Source organism: Aythya marila, assembly GCF_965140915.1.
Source record: "Aythya marila genome assembly, chromosome: 11".
Classification (NCBI taxonomy): Eukaryota; Metazoa; Chordata; class Aves; order Anseriformes; family Anatidae; genus Aythya; species Aythya marila.
The window spans coordinates 18,778,790-18,804,580 of record NC_139052.1 but is presented as its reverse complement, the minus strand read 5'-3'; the positions used below and the strand labels follow the sequence as shown (position 1 = coordinate 18,804,580).

The 25,791-nt window shown below is 52.5% G+C and overlaps 1 protein-coding gene across 1 annotated transcript in view; it reads left to right on the top strand.

Annotated features, from left to right (window-relative positions):
* CHSY1 (chondroitin sulfate synthase 1) overlaps positions 1–25,791 on the top strand; it is a 57,119-nt gene that overhangs the window by 4,819 nt on the left and 26,509 nt on the right. The window contains exon 2 of the mRNA XM_082768876.1: positions 2,458–2,953. Coding sequence (XP_082625002.1) covers positions 2,458–2,953 — 496 coding nt within the window. The remainder of the gene's footprint in view (positions 1–2,457; positions 2,954–25,791) is intronic.

The following is a 25,791-nucleotide window of genomic DNA, read 5'->3' as shown; positions in this document are numbered from 1 at the left end:
AGCACAGGGGAGGTGATCCCTGCAGGAGCCTAGTGGCAGTGACACCGGGGCTGCAATTCCTTAAAACAACCGAGGAGGACCCAGGAATCCACAGGGGGGTTGGGAGGGTGCCAGGTTTCTCTCAAAATATTTTATTTTATTTTTTATTACTATCATCAAAGGTGGAATTAATTTGCAGATACGTTCTGCAAATCTTCCCTTGGAGAAGCTTTTGACCAGAAGAGCAATATCAGGTGGTGCTTGGAGAGCAGGGCTCTGTCAAGGAGCCCAGCAGGTCAGGTTGCTGCCCATAACCTGAGACAGGGAACCGAGCTAAAGATGGGAGGGCTGGCAAGAAATTCAGCCAGTAACACGTGGATCTGCACAATCACTCCTGGCCGAGCCAGGTCTGCCTCTTTGCAGCGTCAGAGACAGCAATTAAAAGCAGCTTTGATCCGAATCCATCCCTACATTTACCAATCCTTGGTCCTGGTGGCGGCTGGGGCCAGAAGGATGTGCTTGCAGCGACCTTAAAATCTGCGGTTCTGCTTCTTTCCCTAGGTGCAGTAACATTTCCTGAACAAGCTGTTCTTTTGGTATTCTTTCCCCAAAAAGGGGATGCACGAGGCAGCGAGCTGTGGCTTGGGCACGAGCTGCTCCTGGGGTTATTTCTGCGCTGGGCTCCTGTTTTAGCGTGAATCTGAACCGTGGACAGGGCCCAAGAAATGATGGGGCCAAACTGGCCCTGGGCCAAGGGGCTCGAGGCAACGGGAGGGCTGGAAATGAAATCTGCCAGGGTTTGGGGACGTCCATGCGTTTTGTTCCCCCTGTGGTGAATGGGGGCTCTGTCCCGGCGATGCTCCAGGGGGTCCCCAGGGGAGGGGGAGCTGGGGAGAGAGCTGGGAGGAAATTTAAACCGGGAACCAACAGAGGAGGGGAGGCAAATAAATAGATAAATAAAAGGGAAGGCTGCTCCCGGAGAGCCCCGAAAAGCCCTAAAACTTGGGCTGGCAGAAGATGTCCCACCTTGTCTGTGGCTCCCAGCCCTTACGCAGGCAGATCTCGCAGGGTATCGAGAGCATTAAAAACGAGGGATTGAAATGGGAAAGCACCAAGAACCGGCTTTTTGGGGAGGAAGCCTGTAAATTTAGATCATGCATTGCTTTGGGAAGAACATTTTTCCACGTAGCCTTTTCATTTGAACCCTGGTGATTGGTGTGCAGGGGGTGTCTTTCAAAATAAGCAGCGAAACTTCGTCTTGTTTTAGAAGGGGCACTTTTCAGTGCTTTAGCAGAACGTAGCCATAAGCAGGAGCACCAGGCGTTAATTACATCACCGATGATTAAAGGCCTCATCACCTCTGTTGGGAAGTCACAGGAATGTTTCCATTGACTTCACCATGTGCTCCCGTGGGACGTCGGGACCTCAACTTTTCCAGCGGAGCACTGCCCCTATGAGTAAGAGATCCAGAAGACAAAGCTTTCAGAGTGATTGTATGGCATTCGTTACACAGAGCTGGAGCTGTTCAAGTGTCAGAGTTGATGTTCAGCCCTGATTAAATGCTTCAGCATTTCCCAGGCAAACCCAAGGTGTCATTCTTCGGAAATATTTCTAGATTTCCACCTCGGCGCGGCAGCTAACTCTGTCGAGTTTTGAATTGCACGTGGGTTGCGCTGCCCAAAATCCGCTCTGCTTTTGGCCAGGAAGCTGTGCTGGGAGGCATCTGGTGAAAGCGACAGTGATGCATGGAGGTGCTGTGTCCTTCACCTCCAGAGGGCTTCCACATCGGGCTCTGAATGCAGATGAGACTGAGCAAAGTCACCAAACATAACTAGAAAATATTCTCCCTTATGGGATTATTGTTACTGGGATTCTCCGGTGGCTGCAAACACCCAGGGGCATTTCCCAAAGCCTTGCAGCACCCGGAGAAGCCGCCCTTTGCTTGCTTTCCCACAGGATCCTGGCTCTTGACAAGTTCACGTGAAATTTAGTGGCTGTTTGCTCCTTGGAAGTCAGTGCTCCTGAATGGGTATCTGAGCTTTGGGGGTGCTTAGGGGAGGTGTGTGGGGTGGATATGATGCCGAAGAGCTCACAGGGAAGCTTTTGAGGCATGAAATCCATTTGTGTGAGTCGTTGGCCTGTCTTTGGTTCCCTTTGCTGTTAGACCAACACCAAGTACGTGTAAGAAACCCTGCCCACCCCTCCTGACCCGCTCTTACTGTATTATTTTTTACAGCTACAGCTGCAAAAGCAGTGCTCAGGTGCTTGCCCTGTCAGATTTTTTTGCATGTTAAGCCAGTTGCTCGGGGTGCAGCGTGAGTGTCCTTGTTTGCACGGCAAAAAAATAACCCTGGGAGGCGTTCAAAAAAGAAAATTTGTGAAGCAGATGAGGCGCAGCTCCGCGTTACCTCTGCTGGGTAGCTCTCTCTGCCTCCGTTTGCATGCTCAATTAGCTCTTGTTGTCTTTTTGCCACCTAGAACCTGGTCCAAAACCATTCCTGGCAAGGTCGAGTTCTTCTCCAGCGAGGGCTCGGACACCTCCATTCCCATCCCCATCGTGCCGCTGCCCGGCGTGGATGACTCTTACCCTCCCCAGAAGAAATCGTTCATGATGCTCAAGTACATGCATGACCACTACCTGGACAAATACGAATGGTTCATGAGAGCCGACGACGACGTTTACATCAAAGGGGACAAACTGGAGAACTTCCTGAGGAGTCTGAACAGCAGCGAGCCCCTTTTCCTCGGCCAGACCGGCCTGGGCACCACGGAGGAGATGGGGAAGCTGGCGCTGGAACCGGGCGAGAATTTCTGCATGGGGGGCCCCGGGGTGATCATGAGCCGGGAGGTGCTGCGCAGGATGGTGCCCCACATCGGAGAGTGCCTGCGGGAGATGTACACCACCCACGAGGACGTGGAGGTGGGGAGATGCGTGCGGAGGTTCGCGGGCGTGCAGTGCGTCTGGTCCTACGAGGTAAGGACGAGGGGGGCGTTTTGGGGGAGGGAGAGGCTGGCAGAAGTGGCTCCGGGGCTTTGCCACCTGATGGTCCCATCATACACGAACTCAGAAGCAAGGAGGGAAGCATTTAGGCACGTCGGGGTGGTGGGAGGAACGTCGGGTGCTCGTAATGGGTGTCTCCATCTAGACACAAAGGGAACAAACCGAAATCCAAGCGGCCACAGGTCCCTGTGGTCCCGCCTGGTCAAGCCGTCCTTATTGAGCTGGTTGTGTCCCAGTGTCAGTGTGGAAAATCGAGGCTCCCGGTGCCCTGTGGCTTGCCGTGGATCAAACGTGCTCCTCTGCACCCTCTGAAGTGAGCCCTGGGTGTTTCCAGACCGTCTGATCGAAAACACCTGCGGGGCTCGAGCTGCGCTTCCTAGCGCTACTCCCAGGCAAAACACTGAGGGTTTCACTGAGAAAGGAGAGAGGAGGAGAGAGCAGGGGAGAGAGCAAGCAGTTTATTGTTTTATGCCAGCATTTACGGCCAGCAGAAAGCTGCTTTGTGCGGCGTGGTGAGGAAGGGAGATGCTCCTGCCTGCGTGACGGAGGAGCTGCAGACGCCACCAGGCACTGCTGCTGCTGACTCGCCTTTACCAGCAAGGACTGGTGTTAAACTCCTGGTGTGTTTACTGAATCCTCTGCTCCTGAGAGCTCTCACTTTGTTTCAGTTCACAGTTCAGTGACAGGAAGGCTGCTGTGGAATGGGAAGGAGGGTTCCAGCTGCAGGAATTTATTCCTGGCTGTTGGTCCTGAAGGCTTGCTGGGCTACCAGCACCTGGGCTCTGCTGAGGCTGGCACAGACCCCTTGGAGTCAATCCGACCACGTTTGGGCTTGAAATAACTAAAGATAACACACAACTGCGCTAGGAATAATACCTGGCAGAGTGAGGCTGGGCTTTTCCTCAAGATCAGTTTGGTTTGATCAGCCTATGGTCAGTTATCCGTAGCGCTGGGTGCCCCCAAGTGCCGCGGAGCCCTTTGTGCAAAGAGGTGAGATGCCAGATCCCAGCTGCCTGGGAGGGGAGGAGGACTCCAGGTGGTAAAAGCATGCCTCTTCTGTGAGGAGCAGCCCTGCTCTCACCCAGTCGAGGGTTTTCAGCTGAAAAACCTGTCGTCTTCCCGTTTTTTCGATGCTGCCCTCTCCCTGCCCGGGCAATTGGATGAATTGCGCCCAATATTTTATTTAAGACACAGCAGTAGCCGTGCGAAATAACACAGCTGCCCTTACAGCTGTGGTAGGAGAAGCTGGGGGTAAAAGCGACGTTTTCCATGCCTCGTACGTCCCCAAATGTCAACCAACAGGCGGCTGAGAGCGCGGTGCAAGGTGTTTTGCTTCAGCTTCTGGTGCAGCACCGAGCTGATCTGCACCAGGGCACGGCGCCTTTCACAGCTCCCACCACGGCTGTTCTCGCCGTGGGCGCTGTGCCCGGAGGCATTTTACTCATCTCCACGACTGTCACTGCCCCCTTTCTCTGACTTCGGGAGCCCACAATGTCCTCACTGTGCTGCTCATCTCCACCGCCTCGTTCCCTGGGGTTGTGCCCGAGCGCGGCTCCAGTCCCCGCTCTGTGTCTCTCTGCTCTCAGCAGTCTGCCTCAAAACCCTTTTTTCCCCCTTTTCCTGTGTTTCCTGTCGCTTCGCTGCTCTCCGTGGTGCCTCGCGGAGCACTTCATTAGCAGCACTGCTCATTTCAGGGCTCGTGAGGGTTTGTTCGTGCTCTTCCTGCTGTCGGGAGCTTTTCAGTAAGCACAGCAGAGGGAACGGACACCGCGATTCTTCGGGCTTCCTGCTTCACCCCACCCCAGATGAGATGCCAGAAAAATAGCAGGCAGGTTTGGGGGGAGCTGAAACTCTGTGTCCACAGCACATCAGGAGCAGCGGATGGATTTTAGGCTCCTGAGGCCAGGCTTGTAGCTGTGGCCCTACAGGAGACGGGTCAGGGATGAGACAGACCTCTTAAAATGCTCTGTATGGCGAGGGGTTCTCATTGTGAAAACAAAACCGAGGCTGCCTGACAGATAGCTCCGAAACTCAGCCCTCTGCAGAGTGGAGCAGCCAGAGCTGTGGGCTTTGTGCGGCACGCTGGGAGAAAAAGCCATAAAAAAAAAAAAAAAAAAAAAAAAAAAAAAAAAAAAAAAAAAAAAGGAGCTGTGAAATATTTGAGGGAGCTTCATGGTCTGAGGCAATGCAGAGCGCCGGCCTTTCTCCTGCAGGGGAGGAAAGGCTTGTGCTGAGCCCGCTAGGAAGTGACTCTGCACTTGTAGGGAGTGTTGGTGTTCTGGACGTCTGGTGCTTTTCCTGAGCAGCACTTTACACGTTTAAAGCCTCCTTCGTTTAAAGCCTCCTTCCTTCCTAGCCCGCCCCGGGGGTGCTGGAGGTGCTCTGTGCCCTGCCTGCCTGCCCCGAGGCCGCAGGCCTGGTGGTGACTGCGGGTACCGGGGGGCTCCTGGGAGGAGGGTGGGTTCGAATTAGCGTTTTGGGCGGTCTTTTATCTGCGGTAATTGAGGATAATTGCTGCTCTGAGATCCACTGAGGTTAGGAGAGCCCTTAACGTGCGCCTCGGATCCGCCAAGTACGTCGGCCGCGCCGGGACGTGCTGCTTCTGGAAGGGACCCTCCCTGAGCAAAGCCTGGAGAGACTGAAATACCTGCCCAATGTGATGGGCAGGCTGTGGCAGCGAGGTACGGCCACGGGGCTCTAATTTTAGAGGTGGTGTTTGCTCAGGAGCAGGGCAGAGAGGTCACAGGAGGGAGCAGCCGGGGTTGGCGAAGCCAAGCTGTGGGCTGGGAGGGTTCGGGATCGGAGGAGAGACCTCAGATCTGCGCCCAGGTCCTGACCAAGCTCTTTCACTTCAGAAAATGATGACCTATTGGAGGAGCAAATATTTCAGAGGGGAAAAACTGACTTGGCACCGCTAGGTCGTCGCTGCCTGACCTCTGAACTCAGGCTGGTGAAGGCTTTTTGTTCGCTGTGGGGATCGAGACCTGCCCTGCATCGAGCTCCGAGCGCCGTGCCGAGGTCCCTTGAGCCTGGATCTCGGTGACTTTCTGCCAGCCACTGGCTTTGAGAGGGGCAGGCTGCCTGATTCGGGCTTCCCTGCGCCTTGCGAGCTGTGGGTGCAGCTTGGGACTGACCCGTTTTTGTGAGCACAGGGGCAGGGAGCGTGCTTCTGGCCAGCTGGATGTCTCAGAGCAGTGCCTGCGCTGGGGGCTGCGTGATGCTGTAGTGCAGACACCGAGGAGGCTTCCCCCATGAAGCCAGGAAGCAGAAGTAGTCATTTTTTTTCCCCATTATTGGCTTTTCGAGGTGCTAGGAACCAGGACCCGTCAGCCTGCCGCGTTTGGTGGCTGTCTGGCTTAGCTCTTAGCCTGAGGACAAGCCAGCAAAGGCTAATCCGCCGTGGCACGGAAGGATGAAGGCCCCCGTGTAATACCTCATCATCCCACTTGCTTAATTAAGACTCACGGAAGGTGTGTGTGGCTGTGAGTTCGTTCAGCCCAGCAGCCGTGGGGACAGGAGGGAGGGGAATCGGAGCCCAGAAGCTCCCCCAGAGGATTTTTCCCTCCTGAGCTGCAGCAGAGCTGCCCCGACCCTGCGGGCTGGGTGCCTGCCTTACGTCCCGGCGGCACAGCGGGAGGAGAAAATCCTTCCTGTGCCCTCAGGAGCTCGCCGACGACTTTGTGCTGTAATCCCAGAGCCGTGGGCGAATCCCACCTGCCTGGAGACCTTGAAAGGCCAACGGGGAAATTCAGCCCCCGTTGCCCTTTTCAGCCCCCGGCTGCTCTTAACCCAGCGGTGCCGCCTCCATCTCTGGTGCTTCCAGCTCTGGCTGCACTGTGCTTGGTGTTTGGGGGAATACTTAGTGTTTTTCTTTTAATTAAAGCGATTAAATTATTGCAAAGTAACACAAGGTGGATCTATTAAATAGATGGGTAGGATGGGTGTTGGTACGATACCTATCCAGAGCTGCTCCAGACACCTCTTGCAGCCAGCCGTGTGGCATCAACCTGCTTGGGAGGCTTTTCTTAATGCTTTTTGGGGGAAATAACACCCCGTGGGCTGCCTCTGCCTCGACGCTGTGCTCTCAGAGCACTTCCCCGTGCTGGGTGTGCTGGGGCAGCCCCTTCCTGCTGCAGTCACAGGTCTGCTGCTGGGGCAGCTCTCAAAACCAGGGCAGTCCCCGTCTCAGCCCAGGAACTGCTGGTTCCTCTTCTCTTTCCACATTTTCTCCTCCAAAAGCCACTGTCGGTGCCGCCGAGGCGTGCCACGAGGCTCAGCATCAGCTGTGGGATGGCTGCTGCTTTTGGGGTGGCCCTGGAGAAGGTGCAGGAGGGCAGCCTGTGGGTTTCATGTCTGTGTCTGACGGCTCTGCGGGTGCCGTGTGCCATCCTCCTGTGCCCTGTGCCGCAGGAGGATTAATTGCTCAGCATCTGCCTAACCTCATTTCCTGCAGAAACCTCCCCACCGAAGACCTGCTGCTGTTGTTTTGCCTTCTAAACCCACCCGTTTCGGGGAAAAAAGCACTCGGTTCTACTTTGCTTGGGCTGTTGCACCATCCTTAATTGATGGCTGAAGTGCTTAAAAGACGTTAGCGCTAATTTCCTGTGTGAAAAGCTTCTCGGGGCTCCTGGCGGTGCCAACTTTCATGGTTATCAGCTGGAGCCCTCTTAAAATCTTGCCAGAAATCCTGCTTGCCTGTAGGGTGGGGATTATCTTCCAACAGAACGACCTCGATGTGGCACCCAGAGGTTGGGAACGGATCTGGGAGGGCCGGGGGGGAACCGACCGGTGGCGATTTCTTCCACCCTGACCTTTTGGGTAGGAAGCGTGGTTGGGGTCCCTGCAGAACCCAAAGTTGGGGGCTGGTTAGCTTCGAAACCCCACTCCTGAAAGTGTGGTTCCGCTGCTGCCCTCAGTGAAAGCACAGCAGGCGTCAGCGATGATCTCAGCCGCGTCTTGAGTGAGTCCAAAATCTCTCTGCAGCAGGCAAGCAGAAGCTGGGGCAGATTTTTATCGGCAGGATGCTCGAGAACGGGTTCAGCCTCGTGCTGGGGGCTTGCAGCTCGCGTGGTGATGGTGGAGGCTTCAGAAAAAAAAAGAGCCAAAAGCCTGCGTGTGACTTACAGCGCTGCTGGCGGCCCCGAGTGCTTTTTAAGACCTCTTGGGCTGGAAATCTCTTTATCCAACTACACAACGTCCGTGCTGCACTGCGTGCCGTGACGAGGAGCCCTGTGGATGGAGGAAGGCCCCTGCAGGGAGCTCTTTTTCAGCCCAGCAGGTTCCCTGTGCCCAGGTAAGCTCTGCAGGCTGCACGGTGCCCTTGGAGCTGAGGCGCTGTGCGTCTCGTGATGCCCTGGCGACGTTGCTGGGGCACTTTGTGTCCACTCCACGTGTGGCTGAGAGCACGTCGGAGCAGGATGGAGCCCCAGGTGATGGTGCAGGGCTGAGGTGCAGCTCCTGGACCTCGTACTTGAGAGGAATTAGCTTAGAGAGATGTCTGGGAGAAGGCACGACGCGCTCTTGTGTAACCACGCAGCACGGGCAGGGTCGTGCCCGCTGCATCGAAACTCCATCCAAGGCCCCGGGGTTAATCCTCCCTGCTGAATGGCTTTGGGGAGCTCCAGCTGAGAGCTGTATTTTTGTTCTTGGAAGCTGCCTTCGGAAGCATCTGGCACTCTTTGGGGATTAAGCACAGGTTCTTAGGCAGAGGTTAGGATTAGCAAGGCAGGGAGCAGGAGCCCGGTTTGGGCGCAGGCACAGTTCATTGGAAAGCAGGGCGAGGGTAGCAGAAGAGCTGCTTGGGGGTCCCGTTGGGCTCCTCTCCTCTCCTCTCCTCTCCTCTCCTCTCCTCTCCTCTCCTCTCCTCTCCTCTCCTCTCCTCTTCTCCCTGCTGGCACAAGGAGGGAAACACAGCGAGGAAACACCAAGAAACCCCAACCATGGATGCGACCACTCTCAGCCCTCGTGGTGGGGTGGCTCGGAGAGGCACGAGGCTGGTGCTGGAAGCTCCTCAGCTCGGTGCCACCGGTGAGAAAAGGGCACCGAGAGTCACAGCTGAGCATTAACGAAGGTTCCTCCGCTCATAAGCCTTCAATGGGCTTAATTACTTGGCAGGAACTTCTTGAAACCTTATTTGAATTGAAGCTAAATGTTTTGGCTGGTTGTGTCACCGCCGCATTAGCGAGGAATGCAGGAGAGAGTGCTAGTTTGGATTAACTGAGCTGCCTTAATCCTTCGTAGCCGTGCTTTGTAATGTGTTACTGTCTTACAGGGAGAGAAAACATTTGCCCGTGAGACAGCAGAGCTCCCTCCTCAGCGTTTCTGCGTAAGGCAAATGTTCTTTGTCCTTAATAAGGACCAGGAAAGTTCTCAGTAAGCGGGCGTCCAGAATTAATGCTCGTCGTGCACGAGTGCCGGATGGCCAACTGTCTGCATCTCAGCTCTGGCATTTTATAAACCTCTTTCCCACAACGCTCCTCCATTTATGGGTGGGTTGGAAGCCTGACCCCATTTTTCAGTGGTTTCTTACAGCCTTCAGCCCCGATGCTTCCCTAGCAATGGCCTCGTTGGCCTGCAGTGCCTCCAGCATCCAGCGCGCCCACCTCTCGTGTTCACCGTCCAGGTCAGCAGAAGTTTTGTGTGAGCACGCGTATCTCTGCTGTCCTGACAAGGGGGATATTTGTTTAACCTTCTCACGGATGATTTGTCAAGAAGCCTCACCCTTACCTTGCCTTATGTGTTTGTTTAACCTTATCACAGCTTACTGAGCTGACGCCCTCGGTTTTATATCCTTCTCCTGCTGAAGGCACTTCCTAACATCTTTGGCCAAGGGGAACTTCATTAAAGACAAAAAACCAAACCAAAACCCAACCAAGAGACAATAGTGGGTTTCATCCTCACAAAGCAGCAGGGCTTTCGCCTCCCTGCGAATATTACTGAGCTGTGACTTCTCCAGGTTTTGAGCAGAGCGATTTTTCTTTGACTTTTCCACATAATTCTCCCCCTTCTCTGGCTCTTTGGCGTTGAAACCGTGCCGCAGCCTCTGCGAGAGCCCCCTACAGCCGTGTGCCACCTCGCTGCTGTGTTGTGACGGGCCCAGCTGGCAGCAGAGCCACCTCTGATGGCGTGGGATAACGTGAGCAGCCCAGCCCTGACGTCTGCCGCTGGTATCCTCAGCGCCGTGTGCGCTTCTTCGGGGGGAGAAAGCCTCCACGTGGCTCCTTATCTATTCTGGGCCAAAAACAACAAAGAACGAGCCTGGTCCCGGGACAGGGAACTAGGGTGAAGGTGAGAAGGATACAAAGGTATGAGGCAGGAGATGGGGGGCTGAGCGCTGGGATGGCAGGGCTCAGCACCGTGGGGACAGATCCCTGCTGCCCCACAGCTCTGCCCACCCAGCGCCACGCAGCACGGGCTTGGTGCAGGAGGAAGATGAGAGGTAAGGGCAGTGTCACCTCTGTGCCACCACCTCACAGCTCCCCACATCCCCCCGCAGGGCTCTGCGGGTCGTGTCTGCATCCCACCATCTGCCCTCGCAGCTCCTGGGGCGGAGGAAGCGTGGAAGCGCGCGGCCCCGCTCGCTCGGCTAGGTGGTCGGGGACAGAAAAGGCCTTGTTCCCCGCCAGCCGGCACAAAGGCTCCTTTGTAGGCGCTTGGTTTACGCCTGCCGAGGTGCCTCAGCCTGCTCGCGGTGGCTCCTGCTGGAGGTATGCAGGCGCTGGGGCTGCGACGGACAGGGGGGTGTTGTTCGCCCGCTGCCTCCCCGTCCTGCTGAGGGCAGGGAGCTGCTGGGGATGGAGCGGAGCCCCGGGGGCTGTCCCTGTGAAAACAGGACCCAAATCCTCCCCTCACACACCTGGGGACAGACCTGGCCTGAAACACAGCCTGCACCGTCCTTTGGCTTTTAGGCATCTTCCCGGTTTGCCATCTCCTGCCTCCTGTGTTTGGTTTTCTTTGCCTTTTTTTTTTTTTTTTTTTTAACCCCCCCAGGCTAGCTGACAGCCCTGCAGTTCCGTTCCCAAATAGCATTCTCATGCTGTCACCGCTGGCTTTGGGACTCGAAGGAGAGCCTGGGTGGAAAAACAGCCTCTCATCGAATTACCCAGAGATGGGTCTCGTGGGATGAAGGAAGAGCACACAGGAGGGACGTGCCCTGTTCCCCATTAAGCTCTTTGCCTTCCACATTTTCTTGTCCTCCAGCAGCGTGGATAAATATTGAAAACTGGAAGCTGAGCGTGGCAAAAGGGGACGTGGGGCAGGTCCGGGGTACGAGCCACCGCCGGGTCGGTGTCCCTCGAGAGCAGCAGCTCTGCCCCGGGGACGTGTGCCCACACTTGCTCTGCCCTCTGGGCACCGTGGTGCTCTCGCTGAAGGTCTCTTGGGCTTTGAAGACACTCGAAGCTTTCTGCGAAGCTTTTCTCTCTCTCACAAGCAGCTGAGAAATGACTTTTCCACTTCATTTCAGACTGGCTGTCATTCTCAAGCGAGCTCGGAGCAGCGCGGTTTTGACCTCGCTGGCGGGGGAAACTCAGAGGAACCAGATTTCCCAGGACGTTGAGGGAGGATTCTTAGGTCTTGAACCCTGTGCTTCGGCATCAAAGCTCCTGCAAAGCTTCCCGTGCCCCTCGGTGGAAGGAGAGCTCTGCACGGCACGGGGTTATCCCCAGGCACCGGAGGAGGAACCGTCAGGGCAAGGTGGGGAGTCCAGGAGGTCCTGGCCCGGCGTCCTGCAGCCAAACCACACCTTCCCCCCCCTCCTGCCCCAGTCACTTCAATTAAAATTCCACCGTCAGGGCCGGAGCGAGGGGAGGCAGGAGCAGACTTGTTTTCGGGAGGGAGGGCTGAATTTTCTGCCGGAATGGGCCTTTGCTCAGGGTGAGCTCAGGAAATGCTCCCCCCCCACCACCTCCTCCACCAGCTCGGTGCAGGAAAGCCACAGGTAGAAGTTGCAAAAAATTAATCAGCATCGTCTGCTTCGGTTCCCAGAGGGCATCAAAGGGTGAAGGAATTGAGGAGCCCTGCGGGGACAAAGCTGGGGTTCTCCGGCAGCATTTCTGAACCACAGCCCAGGGCAAATTGAAGGCAATTTGTTAATGAAGATGAGGGGAGCTGAGAAAGAGGAGATCCCCCCCCCGGTATAGGGAGCAGGGATGGGGAGCAACCTCCTGGAGGTGAAAGGTGGCGAAAACAAAGAGAGCCAGAGCGAAACCCAGGGGGGTCGTGGCGTGGAGGAGTCCGAGTAATTCCAAATATTCTAAACAGAGGTCCCACGGGCAGAGATACAAGGGAACCAAATTCCTCTGGCGTTTGCAATATCGGGCTGGCTGAAGGAGCTGCTCTTGTGCAATGCTCTGCAGGATGGGTCCTGAGCAAACGCTGCTCCTGCTGCAGCTGCAGCTCACAGCAAACCCCTTTTGCTTCCAGCCGCCCATGTAAAGCAGGTAGCCGTGGCACGGGTGCTCGTGTGCTCAGCACAGTGACACAAGTTGAGGTTGGAGGTGCTGGGGGAGCAGCAGACGTGCAGTTCCTGAGGAAAATATCTCGTTGAGGAGCCTGAAGGTGATGCAGACCTCCACGGCCTCCTAGGTGCAGGCGGTTTCTCCGGTAAGAATACAGGCGGGGGGGAGGGAAAGGCAAGGGAGGACAGAGATGCGCTTTCAGAAAGGAAATCGGTCTCAAAAAAAAAAAAAAAAAAAAGAAGCAAACAGCAAAATGTTACAAGGTGTGAGTTGGGGAACAACCTGCTGTTTGCCCTGGCTCTCGCTGTGACACGGCTCTGAGCATCGGAGCTGGATATCGTATCTGATGGGCCGCAGGCATCGCCGTGTTTCCAGGCGTAGAGCTCCCCTGCGTCTGTCTCCCTTAGGCGAGGAGGAAAACCTGCCAAGAAAGCAATGCTCTCCGAGGCTCAGCTGCTTTGGCACCCCCGCAGAACCGTCCTGCCCTACAGGGATGCTGCAGGGACGTGTTCTGGCGTGGCAGCCGAGCCTGGTGGCCAGCACGGATGAAGCACGGAGCAGCCTGCGTCATAGCAGGTATCATTTCATGCCTCGTTACCGTGCTAAGCAGTCAGCTCTCCGTTCAGAAACCAGGTCTGAAAGTGACTTCTGGGAGCGTGTTTTCTGCCTGGCCAAGCAGAGGGTGTGCAGTTGGGTTTTGTTTTTCCTCCGGTAGCCAACATAACGTCACTCACTGGTGGCCTTTGTGCCTGTGTCTCTTTGTGTGCTGGGGCAAAGCAGCCGTGTCCAGCTCGGGGTCGGTGCCAGGTTCATCAATATGATGATTATACGCAGAAGAAAGGAGCTGCAGTGGTGTTCTCGTGGTGTTTCAGTGGTAAATAAGAGGGAAATATGGCCCTCTCTTAATATTCTGGTTGGGCTGCCCTGGTTGCTGTGCACTGTGCTGGAAAGCCCCCCTTTTCCTGTAACCCTGTGTGCTCATGAGCTCCGTGGTTAGCTAAAGTAAATGCTCCCATCCTCATGTGTGCTGGGCTGTACCAGAACCGCTCTCAAATACTCCAGACCCCGTTCCTGAGCGTTGCTACCTGGACCACGCTGTCATGGTTTTCTTTATTTTTATTTTCAAATCCTGAGAGTGGCTGCAGTCCTTTCCACGCCAGCCTTTGGGAAGCGGCCCGCAGCTATAACTTTGCAACTTGGAAACACCCCTGCAGCCTCAGCCCTGCGCCCCGCACCAGACAATAACGAGCGCTGGAAGCTAAACCGAGCCCATTGATATGGTGATGATCAGCACTTTTCTCTTTCTGATTAACATTCAACCTGTGTCTTCTATAAGGTTTCCAGCAAGCCGTGGGATTGTCCGTTCCTCTTCCAGCCAGCTGCCCCGGTGGATTCGAGCCCATCCTGGTTGCTGGCGCCGTGTCCTGGTAGGGCAGTGTCCCTGGTGGCCTGGGATGCAGTTTTGGTGATAAATACGATCCGTTTGGGGTTGTTTTCACTTCCTCAAGTGAACCTGTGACAGGCTGCCAGCAGTCTTGCAGGAAATGCAGAGGGCCGTGAGCTGCAGCCCTGGCTTGGGAAAGCTCCGGGGCCAGGAGATTTTGGGAGAGGCTCGGTAAAACGGGTCTTTGGGGAGCAGTAAACGAGCCAGAACAGACACATATTTTTAACGGGGTTTTAACGTAAATCTAACACAGTTTAGGCAAGCAGCCTGGTAAAGGGAGAGTTTCTTGCTGTAGGGGAGCTTTTATTCCTGGGCAGCCCCTTGGTAAAGCCGGCTGCTCCGGGTCCCACTGAGCTCTCACCGGCGGGTCCCTGGGGTGGTGGGTAAGCTGTCTTCTGGCCATAGGAAGGGGTCTGTAAGTCAGCAGCCCTTGGCAGTTGTCCTCTGGGGAGTGGGAACTCGGCTGTGCCGGGATGGCAGCCCTCCCAGGTGTAAGGCACAGCGAGGGAAAGTCAGATATCTCAGGAATTAGGAGGTCTGTAAGAGCTGAAAGTGAAGGGAAATGGAAGGGCACACGGCGGGCACTGGGGCATGACCACCCGTGGGTTTTGAGTTCCAAACCAGAGCTGTTGGCAGCGCGCAGGGCTTCGGCTGGTGGGCAAATCCAAATCCCAGCATGGAAATGAGGAGACCAGGGGCAAAATAGCATAAGAGGGGGCTAACCCGAGCTTTATTCCTCTCTGCAGTGCAATAACCTTGGTCGATGCAGCTCTGTTGTAGCTCTCACCCACCCAGCAAGCTGCTGGAGGGACCTGCTGGCAGCACCCCGGCTTCCTCCATCAGCACAGCTTGGGATGAGGGCTTTTTCCTTGCCTTTTCTTTCTCTTTTTTTAAACCGATTTCTAGGAAATGCAAGATGAAGTGGTCTTTGTTGGGACCCTCCCCAGCAGACACTTTATCACGCCAGCACAGAGGCAGACTTGTTGCTCGCTGCAGCCGCTGCTGCCTTCACAGCCGGGGAGAGCTGGGCTGCGAGCTCCCCTGAAGCCCTCCAGTGCTAAACCTGCTGCTATCTGAAATCCGGATTTCAGGAGAAATCCTTGTGGCAGAAGGATTTCAGGTTTATTAATTGCTCTAATTTCTCTACCGAGTGGAAGAGGTCTTAAATCATTCCGATAGTGAGGAGTCAGGTCCAGGTAAATTTATATTTAATGAGATAACGTTATAATGAAAGAGAACGTTTTAGCTGTACAGAAATGTCTTAGTAAATGCCTTTCACAGTCCTAAAATGGAGTAAAGATTTTTTTTCCCCTTTGCATTTTTCCTTTTTTTTTCTTCCCCCTCTGGGCAGAACCTTGCTGAACACGTCTGGACAGTGAAATGTTCTTTTGTAGGGATGAACTCATGATCTCCGAGGTTACATTTGCTCTGTAAGGTGTTTGCACACAATAAAGCACTTTTATCCGTGACATTTACTGCATTACAGCTGCTGGCTTTAAAAATAGCAGTTCGGGAAGGCTTCATTTCACGTGAAGTGTGCGTGCCCTGAGCTTCCTCTTCAAAATGTCAGCGCCACTTAACGCCTTCCTCGCTGCTGCTGCCCATCCCTTCCCAGGGGTGCTGTGTGGGGTGTCTGGGGGTGCTGTGTGGGATGTCCGGGGGTGCTGTGTGGGGTAATTGTGAGCTCAGGATCAATTCTTGCTGGTTTGAGCTCGGGATGTGCCCGTGGTACAGGTGTGTGTTGTGCGTGGTACCCCCTTGCTGCAGGGGGTCTCCAGTTTGTAGCTCACTGCAGAAGTTGAGGAGAACTTCACCCAAATTGACGCCAACAAAAGGCTTTTCTCAACACCTCTCTCCCAGCAGGTGCCTGTGCATATTGTCATTATTTTCAGTTCCTCATCTCTGTTCAAGACCATCACCATCAGTACTTTATCTGCACGGAGCAGGTACAGCACAGCAGCACTGCACGTAGTGAGAGGCTGCGTGTCCTTACTGGCTTAAGTCACTCCTCTTCATGCATTTAGTGGCTTTTTTTCCCTCTCTCTTTCTTTTTTTCTTTCTTTCTTACATTTTATAGATAGGTTTTGGCCACTGCTTTTCAAATCGTTCAAATTTCCATCCTCAGTAGCTGAGGCTAGCCACTGAAGCTGTCTTACTTTTAATGCTAGTCAGGACGTCTTTTTTTTATTATTATTTTTTTCTTTCTTCAGTCAAGTCTACAAAGAATACTCTGTTTTATGTGCTTTATATGTATGATTTCTTCTTAAAGGATAACTCATTTCCTCTACTTTAGAGGTATTTTCTTAAATCTGTCACTTCCTGTCTCTTTCTTGGCCGTCTGATTTGCCAGTTTTTTACATTTTTTTTATAACTGTTCCACTCATTAACTTCTCAAATCCGCTGGGAGTTGCATTTTGCCCAGGCGAGGTGAAACTCCCTTTTTATTCTCTGGCAAGAAATATTTGACGATTAATTTAATTGCTAAATTGGCTTCCAAGCAGAAGCAGGCTTGGAAAACTGCAGGGGAATTAATCATTGCCCGTTTAACAGAAGGGACTTGAAAATGTGGAGGCTGCGTTGAGACGTCACCGAGAGCCGAGGTGCACGGCAGCTAGCAAGCTCGCAGTATTTTATCATGCTTCAGACCTTCTTTGTAATTTCTTGCTGGCTTTCACCACGTTTTTCCACTCGAGGAGCAGAGTGCCCTCCCACCAGGAGAGCAGAGCCCTCGGCTGCAGGGCTGAAGCCTTGAAAATTCACGTAAATTCATAAAAATTCACGGAAGGGCACAGAAAGCACGTGCAGGGCTGCCCACAGACCCAGGTGGGTGGGTGCAGGCACACAGCGGGTCCTCGCCCTGCTTTTCAGATGAGTTACTTCTGAGCAGGATCTCTCCCAAGGCTGAATTTTCCTCTGATGGAAACGCATGAGACTTGATCAAGGTTGTGCTGGTCTAAAGGATGGTTTTGTTCAGGGTTTTATTCAAGCAAATGGAGTCCCTTCTTCCAAAGCTTGCAAGGCTGCATCTGAGTTGCAGTGAGCTCAGCTTCATGGGACTCCAAAGGCATTATTACAGCTTCTGTAATTACCCAAAATAGCTGTTCTGTACATCAGGCTGGCAGGACTTTAAAGCCCGGTGTCTCGGGCTTCTGCAAGACTGGGCTCCAGCACCGAGTCTCCCAGTATCTAGCTGGGAATCTCCCCTGGAAATGCACAAAGCACACCCTAAATATCGTGTGTGGGGTTAGGTGTCAAGCTGCGGAATGTCTGATTTTATTAACTATATAGGATCTGCTCTTGGTAGCAGATGTCAATGATGTCTTGCATTGACTGTGACTTGGGAAGGACTTAAAATTCAGTGCTCAGAGAGGCAGGAGAAGCAATTTCATTATGGGCTGAGTTACCTGTTTTGCCCGCTGTCCCCATCAGCAGGGGAGAGCTGAGCACTGCCATGGCACTGGTGGGATATTAGATTTGATGTTTGGAGGTTAAATTAAATGGGGAAAAAGGAATGAGAAGTCAGAGCTGTGAAAAATAGCCTTACGTAGATAAAACCACTGAAGTTACTCTGTACATTAATAAATACCATTGCTTATAAAAAGCACACGTGATATAAAAGTCCCCAAGATGACAGTGATTTGACAAATACAACCCTGCAAGCCCTGGGTAAATACACGGATAAGATTTTCCACACTGTTTGCCATGCATTCATCCAGACATGCAAATATTGAACCATGTTTCCGCAGTGCAGGAAGTTATTTGTGAAGTGCAAGCACCTCGCGTTCGTATCCGCATTGCGCTGCTGACCTGAGCACACACCTGTCCTCTGAAAGCCCTTTTTGTGGTTTCCCGATCCCCGACTGCAAATAATCCAGTTCCTCTCATCAGTTTCAATTATTTTCGCACGTGTTGCTCGGTAAATGTTGGTTTTCTGAGAACTGCAGTCACTTTTCCATTGTTCAGGCAGCAATTTAGCAGAGCCAAACAGTCGATTTTTAGGTGCGTGAGGTGTTGCAAGGCAGGTGTAAGTGGAAATCCAGCTCCAGCCCATCCTGGACACCCAACTGTCTCGGTGCTTACACAATTAACGAAGGTAGCAGGTACCCTGTGCACATTGCCATGGAAGCTGAGGTTTCCATGAGCTGTGTGACGGGCATTAATTGTCTGCACAGAGGCCAGAAATACCCCGCTGGTGCACTGTGCCGGGCTCTGACCTATAAACGGGAAAAGTAACGGAGAAAGCAATTATGCAGTGAAATCGAAATTTCCGAAAGGGAATGAAGCAGAGTGTGGATTTGTAATAGGAGGGAGTAATGGGACTTCAGGTCACGTCTGCAAACTTTACCTTTCTCCTCCCTCCTACTCTTCAGGGAGAGCCTAAGGCCTCTCTGTCAGCCCCGTAAGTGCCAGCTCTGGACATTTTGTGCACCCTACCCCCAACATCACCACCAAACCCTGTCCCCAAGCACCACATCCAACCTTTCCTTGAACACCCCCAGGGACGGTGACACCACCACCTCCCTGGGCGACCCATCCCAATGCCCTTTCTCTTCCCACCCAAACGGGGAACAGCCCGGGTCATTTGCCTTTCTGATGCTCAGCCACAGGGACGAGGAAGGCCCCTTAAAGGTTTTGTTGGTGTTGGGGTGCCCGACCTAGCACACATCTCTGGAGGGCTTTTCTGCCTCTGATGCTGTACGAAATATCTCATTTTTAGAGCTGGAAGCGTTTCTGAGGAGGACAGACTGCTGGGGGTGGTTCCAGGGCTGAGCTCGGCCCTGCTCGTTCTGGTTGTGGAGTGGGTTTTGGTTTGTTTCTCATGTACAATAAGAGGAGGATTTGGCAGCTCATCGTATCTGTTAAAATTGCTGTTAGAGGGGTGAATATTTAAGCTGAAGGCTTTCTTTGGTCAAAACTGGTTTTTAAAGGTGAACAGCTTCGGAGTTCATAGATTGCCTTGGGTTGGGAGGGACGTTAAGGGTCATCTGGTTCCAAGCCCTTAAAAAATTGTGTCCCCCTAAAGAGCTGTGTCCCAAAAAATTGTTGCTAATAGTTATTTTTGTGGTTGGAACGTATTTTTAGAGTACTGAATTGATTATGTCCTCTTCCTTCACCTGCAACCTTTAAAATAAATGGTATTAGTTTGTCTTATACAAAGGTAAAAAGAAAAAAAAAAAAAAGAAAAAAAATCACAAATACTTGCAGTCCCACAGGCTTCTGGAAATGCTGGAGGTTTAAGGACAGAATGAAACGACTCCTTAGCCTTTTTTCCATCCAGGATTATAGCTCCTGCAACGGCATCAGGCATGAAAAGGGATCAGTGCTGCAATGCTTCGTCCCTTCTCTATCTCAAGCTCAAAGATAAGCGTGTTTATGCTTGAACATGACGACACTACGGAAAATAATTGCTGATCTGATTAGCTCGACTGAGAAGGAGCTCGGCTTCCTGTGCTTTATGGGTGTTCCTCTGCCCGGGGCGGCGAGGGAAGGCTGTGCTGCCGAGGCTCCTGCCTCATTCCCATTCTGCAGCAAGCCGAGCATCCGACAAGTTGGGGCAGCAGACAAAAGGCAGGCCAGCAAATTCGGGTGTTTGAGCAAACGGGGAGCTGGAAGTCATAAAAGCTGAGCAGTACAGGCTTCTGAATATCTTTAGGAAAACCCAATGTGCTTTTTTTTAAACATATTTCTTGGTTTTGTTGTTGTTTTCTCTGTTTGTTTGTTCCATGCGAAAGTGGATTTTTATTTTCACCTCTTTTTTCTTTTAATCCAGGCACTCAGAAAACCTGAGATTGAAATTGGCTTGTATTGATGGCTAGATAGAGCTGAGAAGCAGACAACTGGAATTTCTCTCTCAGAAAGCAAGTATTCAGTTAACTCAGTAAATCCCCCTATGACACTTTAATCCTAAGCCGGAGCGTGAAGTCTCATGCAATGAAACAAATGTCCACACCATTAAGGAGGACTCTCAGAAGCCTCTTTTAGCTGCTGGAAACGAAGCCATGCTAACATGCTGTTCGTTCCCTGAATGTTTCCCAGTTGCAGGCCTTAATGGGTGAATCCATTACCTCTCAGCACAGCTGTGATTACAAACGGCAGCCTTGCTGAGCCGGCGGCGTGCGGAGCTCCCCGAGATCGCGCAGCGGTGCGATGCGATGTCTGTCCTCTCCTAACTTCTGCCACAGCTGAAAGGCAAAGCTTTGGGCAGCGAAGGGCAACGTCCACACAGAGCACTAAACACCCACGTGTGTTTTATTGCAGGAGCCTTTTTTTTTCCCATTGTATCCTTGGACTCCCAGTGCTCTAAATAATTGTTGCAGTGGGTGCTTTGGTCAAAGCGAGTGCTGAGAAATGTCTCCACAGGGTCAAGCTTAGGAAAATCACTCGTTCTGTATCTGGGCTCTGTATTTGCAAGTAGCAGTGTGTTTGTTCTCGGTGTATTCAGCCTGCAAGACCTCCACATAAAGGGTAAAAAGTGATGGAAGGAGCTGTGTTTGCTTGATCAGATGCCATCTGCTTATCAGCAGGCTCATCTGGAGCCCTCTTTCCTCTGCGTGTCGGTTCCAGGTGTGTGTTGGGTCTGCAGACACCGCTGCCCTCTGATGCTGAGCTGTTCCCTCATCTCCTGCCTCGTGCTCTCTGCTCTGCCTGTACTTGCCCGTTGCCTGTCGCCTTATTTTGTGCTGTAAATTTTGGAGGTCAGAGAGAGGTTGGGGTTTTTTAGTATTATTTTTTGTTGCTCTGCATTCACTTTGTTCCCAAGCCTGATGGGTTCTCACCTGGGGTAAGAGAGAGCCCTAAGCCATCCCCAGCCTATAAATCATAAACAGAATTGTCTTTAACTTGCAGATTTCGAGCAAATCTTTCTCAGGGTAGCACTGGAGGTGGGGCTGAGGGCTGAGGTTGGTTGTCTGACAAGTGTGAAGTTCTCACAGCTGTCTGGCGAGGCTGCTTGCATCCTGCAAAGTCCTCAATGTACAGCTGGCTCCGACTCTGAGGTAGTAATGTATCTTTTGACACGTTCTTCTCTTTGTTTCCCTTTTTCTGTTGTATTTGGTATCATCCTTCTCTGATTCCAGCACGTGATCTCGGGTCCTCCCCGCAGACAACGAAATCGGCTCCGGGCAGCAGCCTTTCCTCTGAATATTTTGGCAAATCTTTGCCCAGAACCTGTTTTGGAGCCTCGACCTCGTCGTTTAGTTTTACTCTTTGGAAAAGATTGTTCATAAAATGCTGGGGACACTCATATGGATCCGTCCCAGGAGTATTGCATGCTACAGAAATGTCAAATTATTCCAGACACTTACCAGGAAAAAAACCTTTGGAAATAGAAATGTCCATAATAGGGTATGTGCACAGAGATCCCTGCAGGGTGTGTGTTTCAGAGACACTTGTCTCTGCTGTTAATACCAGAGCAAAAGACCACAGGCATCTATTTAAGGTTTTTTTTTTCATTATTATTATGGGGTAGAGAAAAAAAAATAATATGGTTTAATACACTACTGAAATTCCAGTCAAATGCAGAATCGACCTCTCTCATTTAGGTGCCGGATTAGCCAGTCAGCCCTCATTTTGGACTTGCTTTTTGCTCCCTTTTTTTAAGGGAGGAGCAGGGAAGCTGCTGTTTAAACCATCTCAGTCTTTTATTTATGGTTCTCTTCCAAGCCTTTAGCAGCGCTGAGTCGCGGTGCGGCGTGGCTTCACCCTGCGCTTCGCCCTCGCTGTTGGGTCCTCCCGAAACTCCCCTGAGTGAGGAGCCCCCGAGCTCAGCCCCTCCGAAGATCTCCTGCCATCAGAGGTGTCGTTTCCTAGAGCCACATCTGGGAGAGCTGCTGGCACGCAGACGGGCCGGGTGCCTCCCTGGGCAGCCGCCTGCCTCCGGCTTGGAAGCCGAAGCTGCCGCTTGGCAGGGAGACCGGGCTGGCTTCTGAGAACTGCAGGGGTGTGAGAGCAGCCGCGAGGATGGGCTCAGCTCTGGCTTTCCTTCCCTGTCCCTCTTGCCGTGTCCAGCTTGCCGTGGTCTCTGCTCCTTTGGCTGAGACAGCACGGAGGCCGGCTGTCAGTGCTGCTGGTGTTTTTCTCCTCCTCATCTCGCGGCTCGAGCTGTCCAGCCGTGCCCCGGTGGTGGGGATCTCCCGACACTGCTGTCATTCGGCTTCCTGGCCTGAAGTGACCAAATCCCAGGATTAATTTTCCAGGAGGGTGTGTCAGCATCGTGTCTTTGATGGCAGCTGTATCGTGCATCCCCAGCCAGTGCAAGGGACATTGGTGAGGAACCTCATGAGCAGCTATCTGCCACCAGCTGCTCTTGCTGCTGCCAAGATCCAAAGTGGTTCATTTAGAAAACCAGGTTGGCTTGCTGAGATCTTCACAGCCTTGAGCTCATCTCAGCTCTGCAACATTTGCAGAGAGAGAGTCTGAAGGAACGAGCATCTCCCGTGCTGCTGAGCTGAGCGGTGCTTGGTGATCCCCCACATGAGCAGCTTGGGGCTCCTCTAGTCCAGGAGGTGCTGGATTAGGACGTCAGGATGGAGGTTACGGTGTTGCAGAGGTCAGTGAGAGATGTCACTGTATGCTTCCCATGCACAGATTGAAGTTTCCTCATCATATTAAAAAAAAAAAAAAGCCTTGCAGACCTTTTGGTACATTCCAGTGCATTCTCCGAAGGTGCATTCATCATCTAACAAAGCAACAGTGAAGCCTTGACAGTTTGAGGATACAAATGAAGTGAGGTTTGGAGGAGGAGCAGCCAACTTCCCTAATTTTTCTGATATTATTTAGTCTGAGCAGAGAGGTTTTCAGGCCAACAGCCCTTCTTCAGGCTGGAAAAGGCAACTTAGATGCGGAAAGCTTGTCCGTCTCTTCACCACCCCCCCGCCCCTCCGCTCCTTGTTTGTATCAGTTGGTCTAATAAAAGATCTTACATCTCCTGAGAAATGTTTCCTCACTAAACATTTAAACATACTGGCTTGGATTTGTCAAAACTGTCTCGGCGAATTAGGCAGGTTTCCATAACACTCCTGAGTGGCGTCTAGAATCAGGAGGATGGATCTGGGAGCGCCGCTCAGCTTTTAAAAAGTGGGTGGTAAAGCGTGATGGACAATACAGCAGCCTTTAATGTTTTAGTTATTGAAAGCCAGCGTCTCTTTAAACAGTCCTGCAGCAGATGTTTGCTCTGCTTTTCTCCCTTTTAATGCAGCTGGGCTTTTTGGTTACTGGAGCCTCTGCTGCTTTATCATCCAGCGTTAACTGCAGCTCTTGTTACGCCTTCCTGCAGAAATCCTTGCTTTATTTATTGATGGCCACCTAGCTCACCCAGCTCTCTCCTTTCCATGAGATAACCCCGTGTTCCTGTCCTTTGGAAGCACTGGGACCGGGGCTCGGCCACCAGCTCCTAAGGTAACGCAGCACAAGTGTGTTTTACCTCGCCTGCTTTACGAGGTGCTGTGCCCTGGTCAGCACTGGGTGCCAGCAGGCTTCATAATCCCTCCAGAGCAGATACAGCAATAAAACATCTCCCGAAGTCCCACGGGCATGCTGCAGGGGAGGTGAGTGCAGCCTCCAGCATCGATCCGTCCCCGTGTCACTGGCAGGGAGCAGTGCTGTGCCGAGGTGTCAGGCGCACACAAATCAGGTGAAATGCTCCAGTGCTTGGCTATTGGTTTTCCTAATATTAGCTGGCAATTCGTATTCTTGACCACTGTTTCTCAAGTACTTCTGCAGGTGGGTCTCGAGTGCTTTTTTTGACGACTGTGAAGCCATTAACATTCTCCTGACAAATTCTGCCCTTTACAGCAAAATGTGTTTGGTCGTATTCAGCATGTGCAGGGAAGGGAGAAGGCAGGCAGGCTGCTGCAGCTCTGGGTCCGTTCCCTTCCACGAATGCACTGCAGAGAATTAAGCAAGGTGCTGCTTCTTGCTCTTGCTTCTCTTCTTTTTTATTCCAACGAGCAATATTTGTCAGCCTGATGCTGTACCAGAATCTGCAGAGGATGAGGCAGCTCAGCTGATTTTTTTTTCTTTTTTCTTTTTTTAAACTGCTGAACGAAGGCATGGATTAGCTGGCTCTGGCTCTCCAGTGTTCGCAGAGGTCTGCCTTTCAAGCACACGGTGGTCTCCTTTTAAGTGGCCTTGCTGCTTTTTAAAATCACGCCGAAACTTTTGCAGCCCGTTGCCAGATCTGAGCTCTTTTTTTTCTAACTGGTAAGCAAGGGGCAGTACCAAAGGGTTTGTGCTTGGCAGGTCAGAAAGTTGGGGCAGCTGATTTCTGTCCTGCTGCTTGCGCAGGCTTTTCAGGTGCTGTTGCTTTCAGAGAATCATCTGGGTGGGAAAGACCTTCAAGGGGACTTGAAGAATTGGTTTTAGCCGTACATCTCTGGTACACAGCGGATTTGTTCAGTCCCCAGATCCTGTAGGAGCACGCGTAAAAATATCACAGGGACATAGCTGCTGCCCCTGTGCCTTCCAGTTCCACACGGGCTTACAGGTTAAGTACAAAAACCTTTGCAAACTCTGTCCAGTGCCTCTGGGAAAAATATAAATTCAGTAGATTGGACTGAGTGGGGCAAATACCTGTCTGAAGATAGAAGCTAACAGATTCTCCCCAGAGGAGCTCATTCTCTTAGACACGTAGGCAGAGCAGGGAGATTTTTCACGGGAATTGGAGAGCCTTCTGGCTGCGAGCTCTTTCCTCTGAAGTCATGGTGTGGTTTTGGGAGAGGACAGAGGGCTCAGCCCGCAGCTTCTGAGCCTCTTGACCTGGAGGGATGGGTAGGACCGTTGCTCCTCCTCTGCAGAGGCAGGTTTCTCTTTCTGCTTGGATAGCTTTGCCATTTTTCGAGCCCCTGAACTTCTCAGAAAGAAACGACTGTAGGAGTTCAGTGGAAATGGCAAATGTAATGGTTTCTAAAACAGACCAGCGTCTCATTTCTTCACATCCTACCCTCTGTGGAGGTTTCCTGCTGGTACTGTTGATGACATTTATAGCTGTTGCTAACAGGGGAAGGGCAAAAAAAAAAGAGACTTGTTATTTTTGCTGTCATAGCAGTACTCAGAGCACCAACTTTGGGAAATTGGAGCCGGAGAGCTCTCTTATTAGCTATTAGTCTTCCCGTCCTTTCCATGCACGCTCCCCCAAACTTCTTTGCAGTGTTTTGTGATGTGTTCTCCACCTCTGAGCTGCCTGTGAAGGCACCAGGAGTGCTGTGCTCGTCCCCCACAGGGGAGGTATTCCCAAATGTTTCAGCCTGGAAGAGCTGGGACCGACCGGTGAGGCAGGGAGTAAGTGTGGGAAGCTGAGAAAGGCGGCATTTGGAGCACAGATCTCTTTAAAAGAAAAAAAAAAAAAAAAAAGGAGAATTGGCAGGGAAACAAAGGCTGAAGATCACAGCTCTTGCATGGAGTGGTGAAATCTGCAGGCTCTCTGGAAATAATGGGCTTTAGGGGGAGACTTGTTCCAGCACCAAGCCCCCATCTTCCTGATGGCCGGGGCTGAAAGTGACTCTCATTTTCAGTCACCTGTTGCCGTATCACAGCGCTTGGGTAGGATTTAATCACACGAAAAGCAGTTGCTTTTCCCTGCATCTTGGTTTAAAGAGAGCTACAAGAGACGTGGGCAGAGCCACGTGTGCCCAGCTCTGCAGGGCCGGCACAGACATTGCCGCGCGCGCCCCCGGCGCTTTGGGCATCGCTGCCGAGGGCACAGCATCCCTGCGGGCTCTGGCTCCTGTGGCACGGTGAGGTTTTTGAGGTTTGCTGTTCAGCAGGCGTGCTGTGAGGCAGTGGTCCAGAGCGGAAGGCCGACGTCTCTCATCTCTGTCAAATCCGGTTTGAAACTCGGCCCGACGCCTCCCTGCTTGCCGCGACTTGGTGCGGGGCCAAACTTTGCCTTTACTCAGAGGAACCCTGCCGAA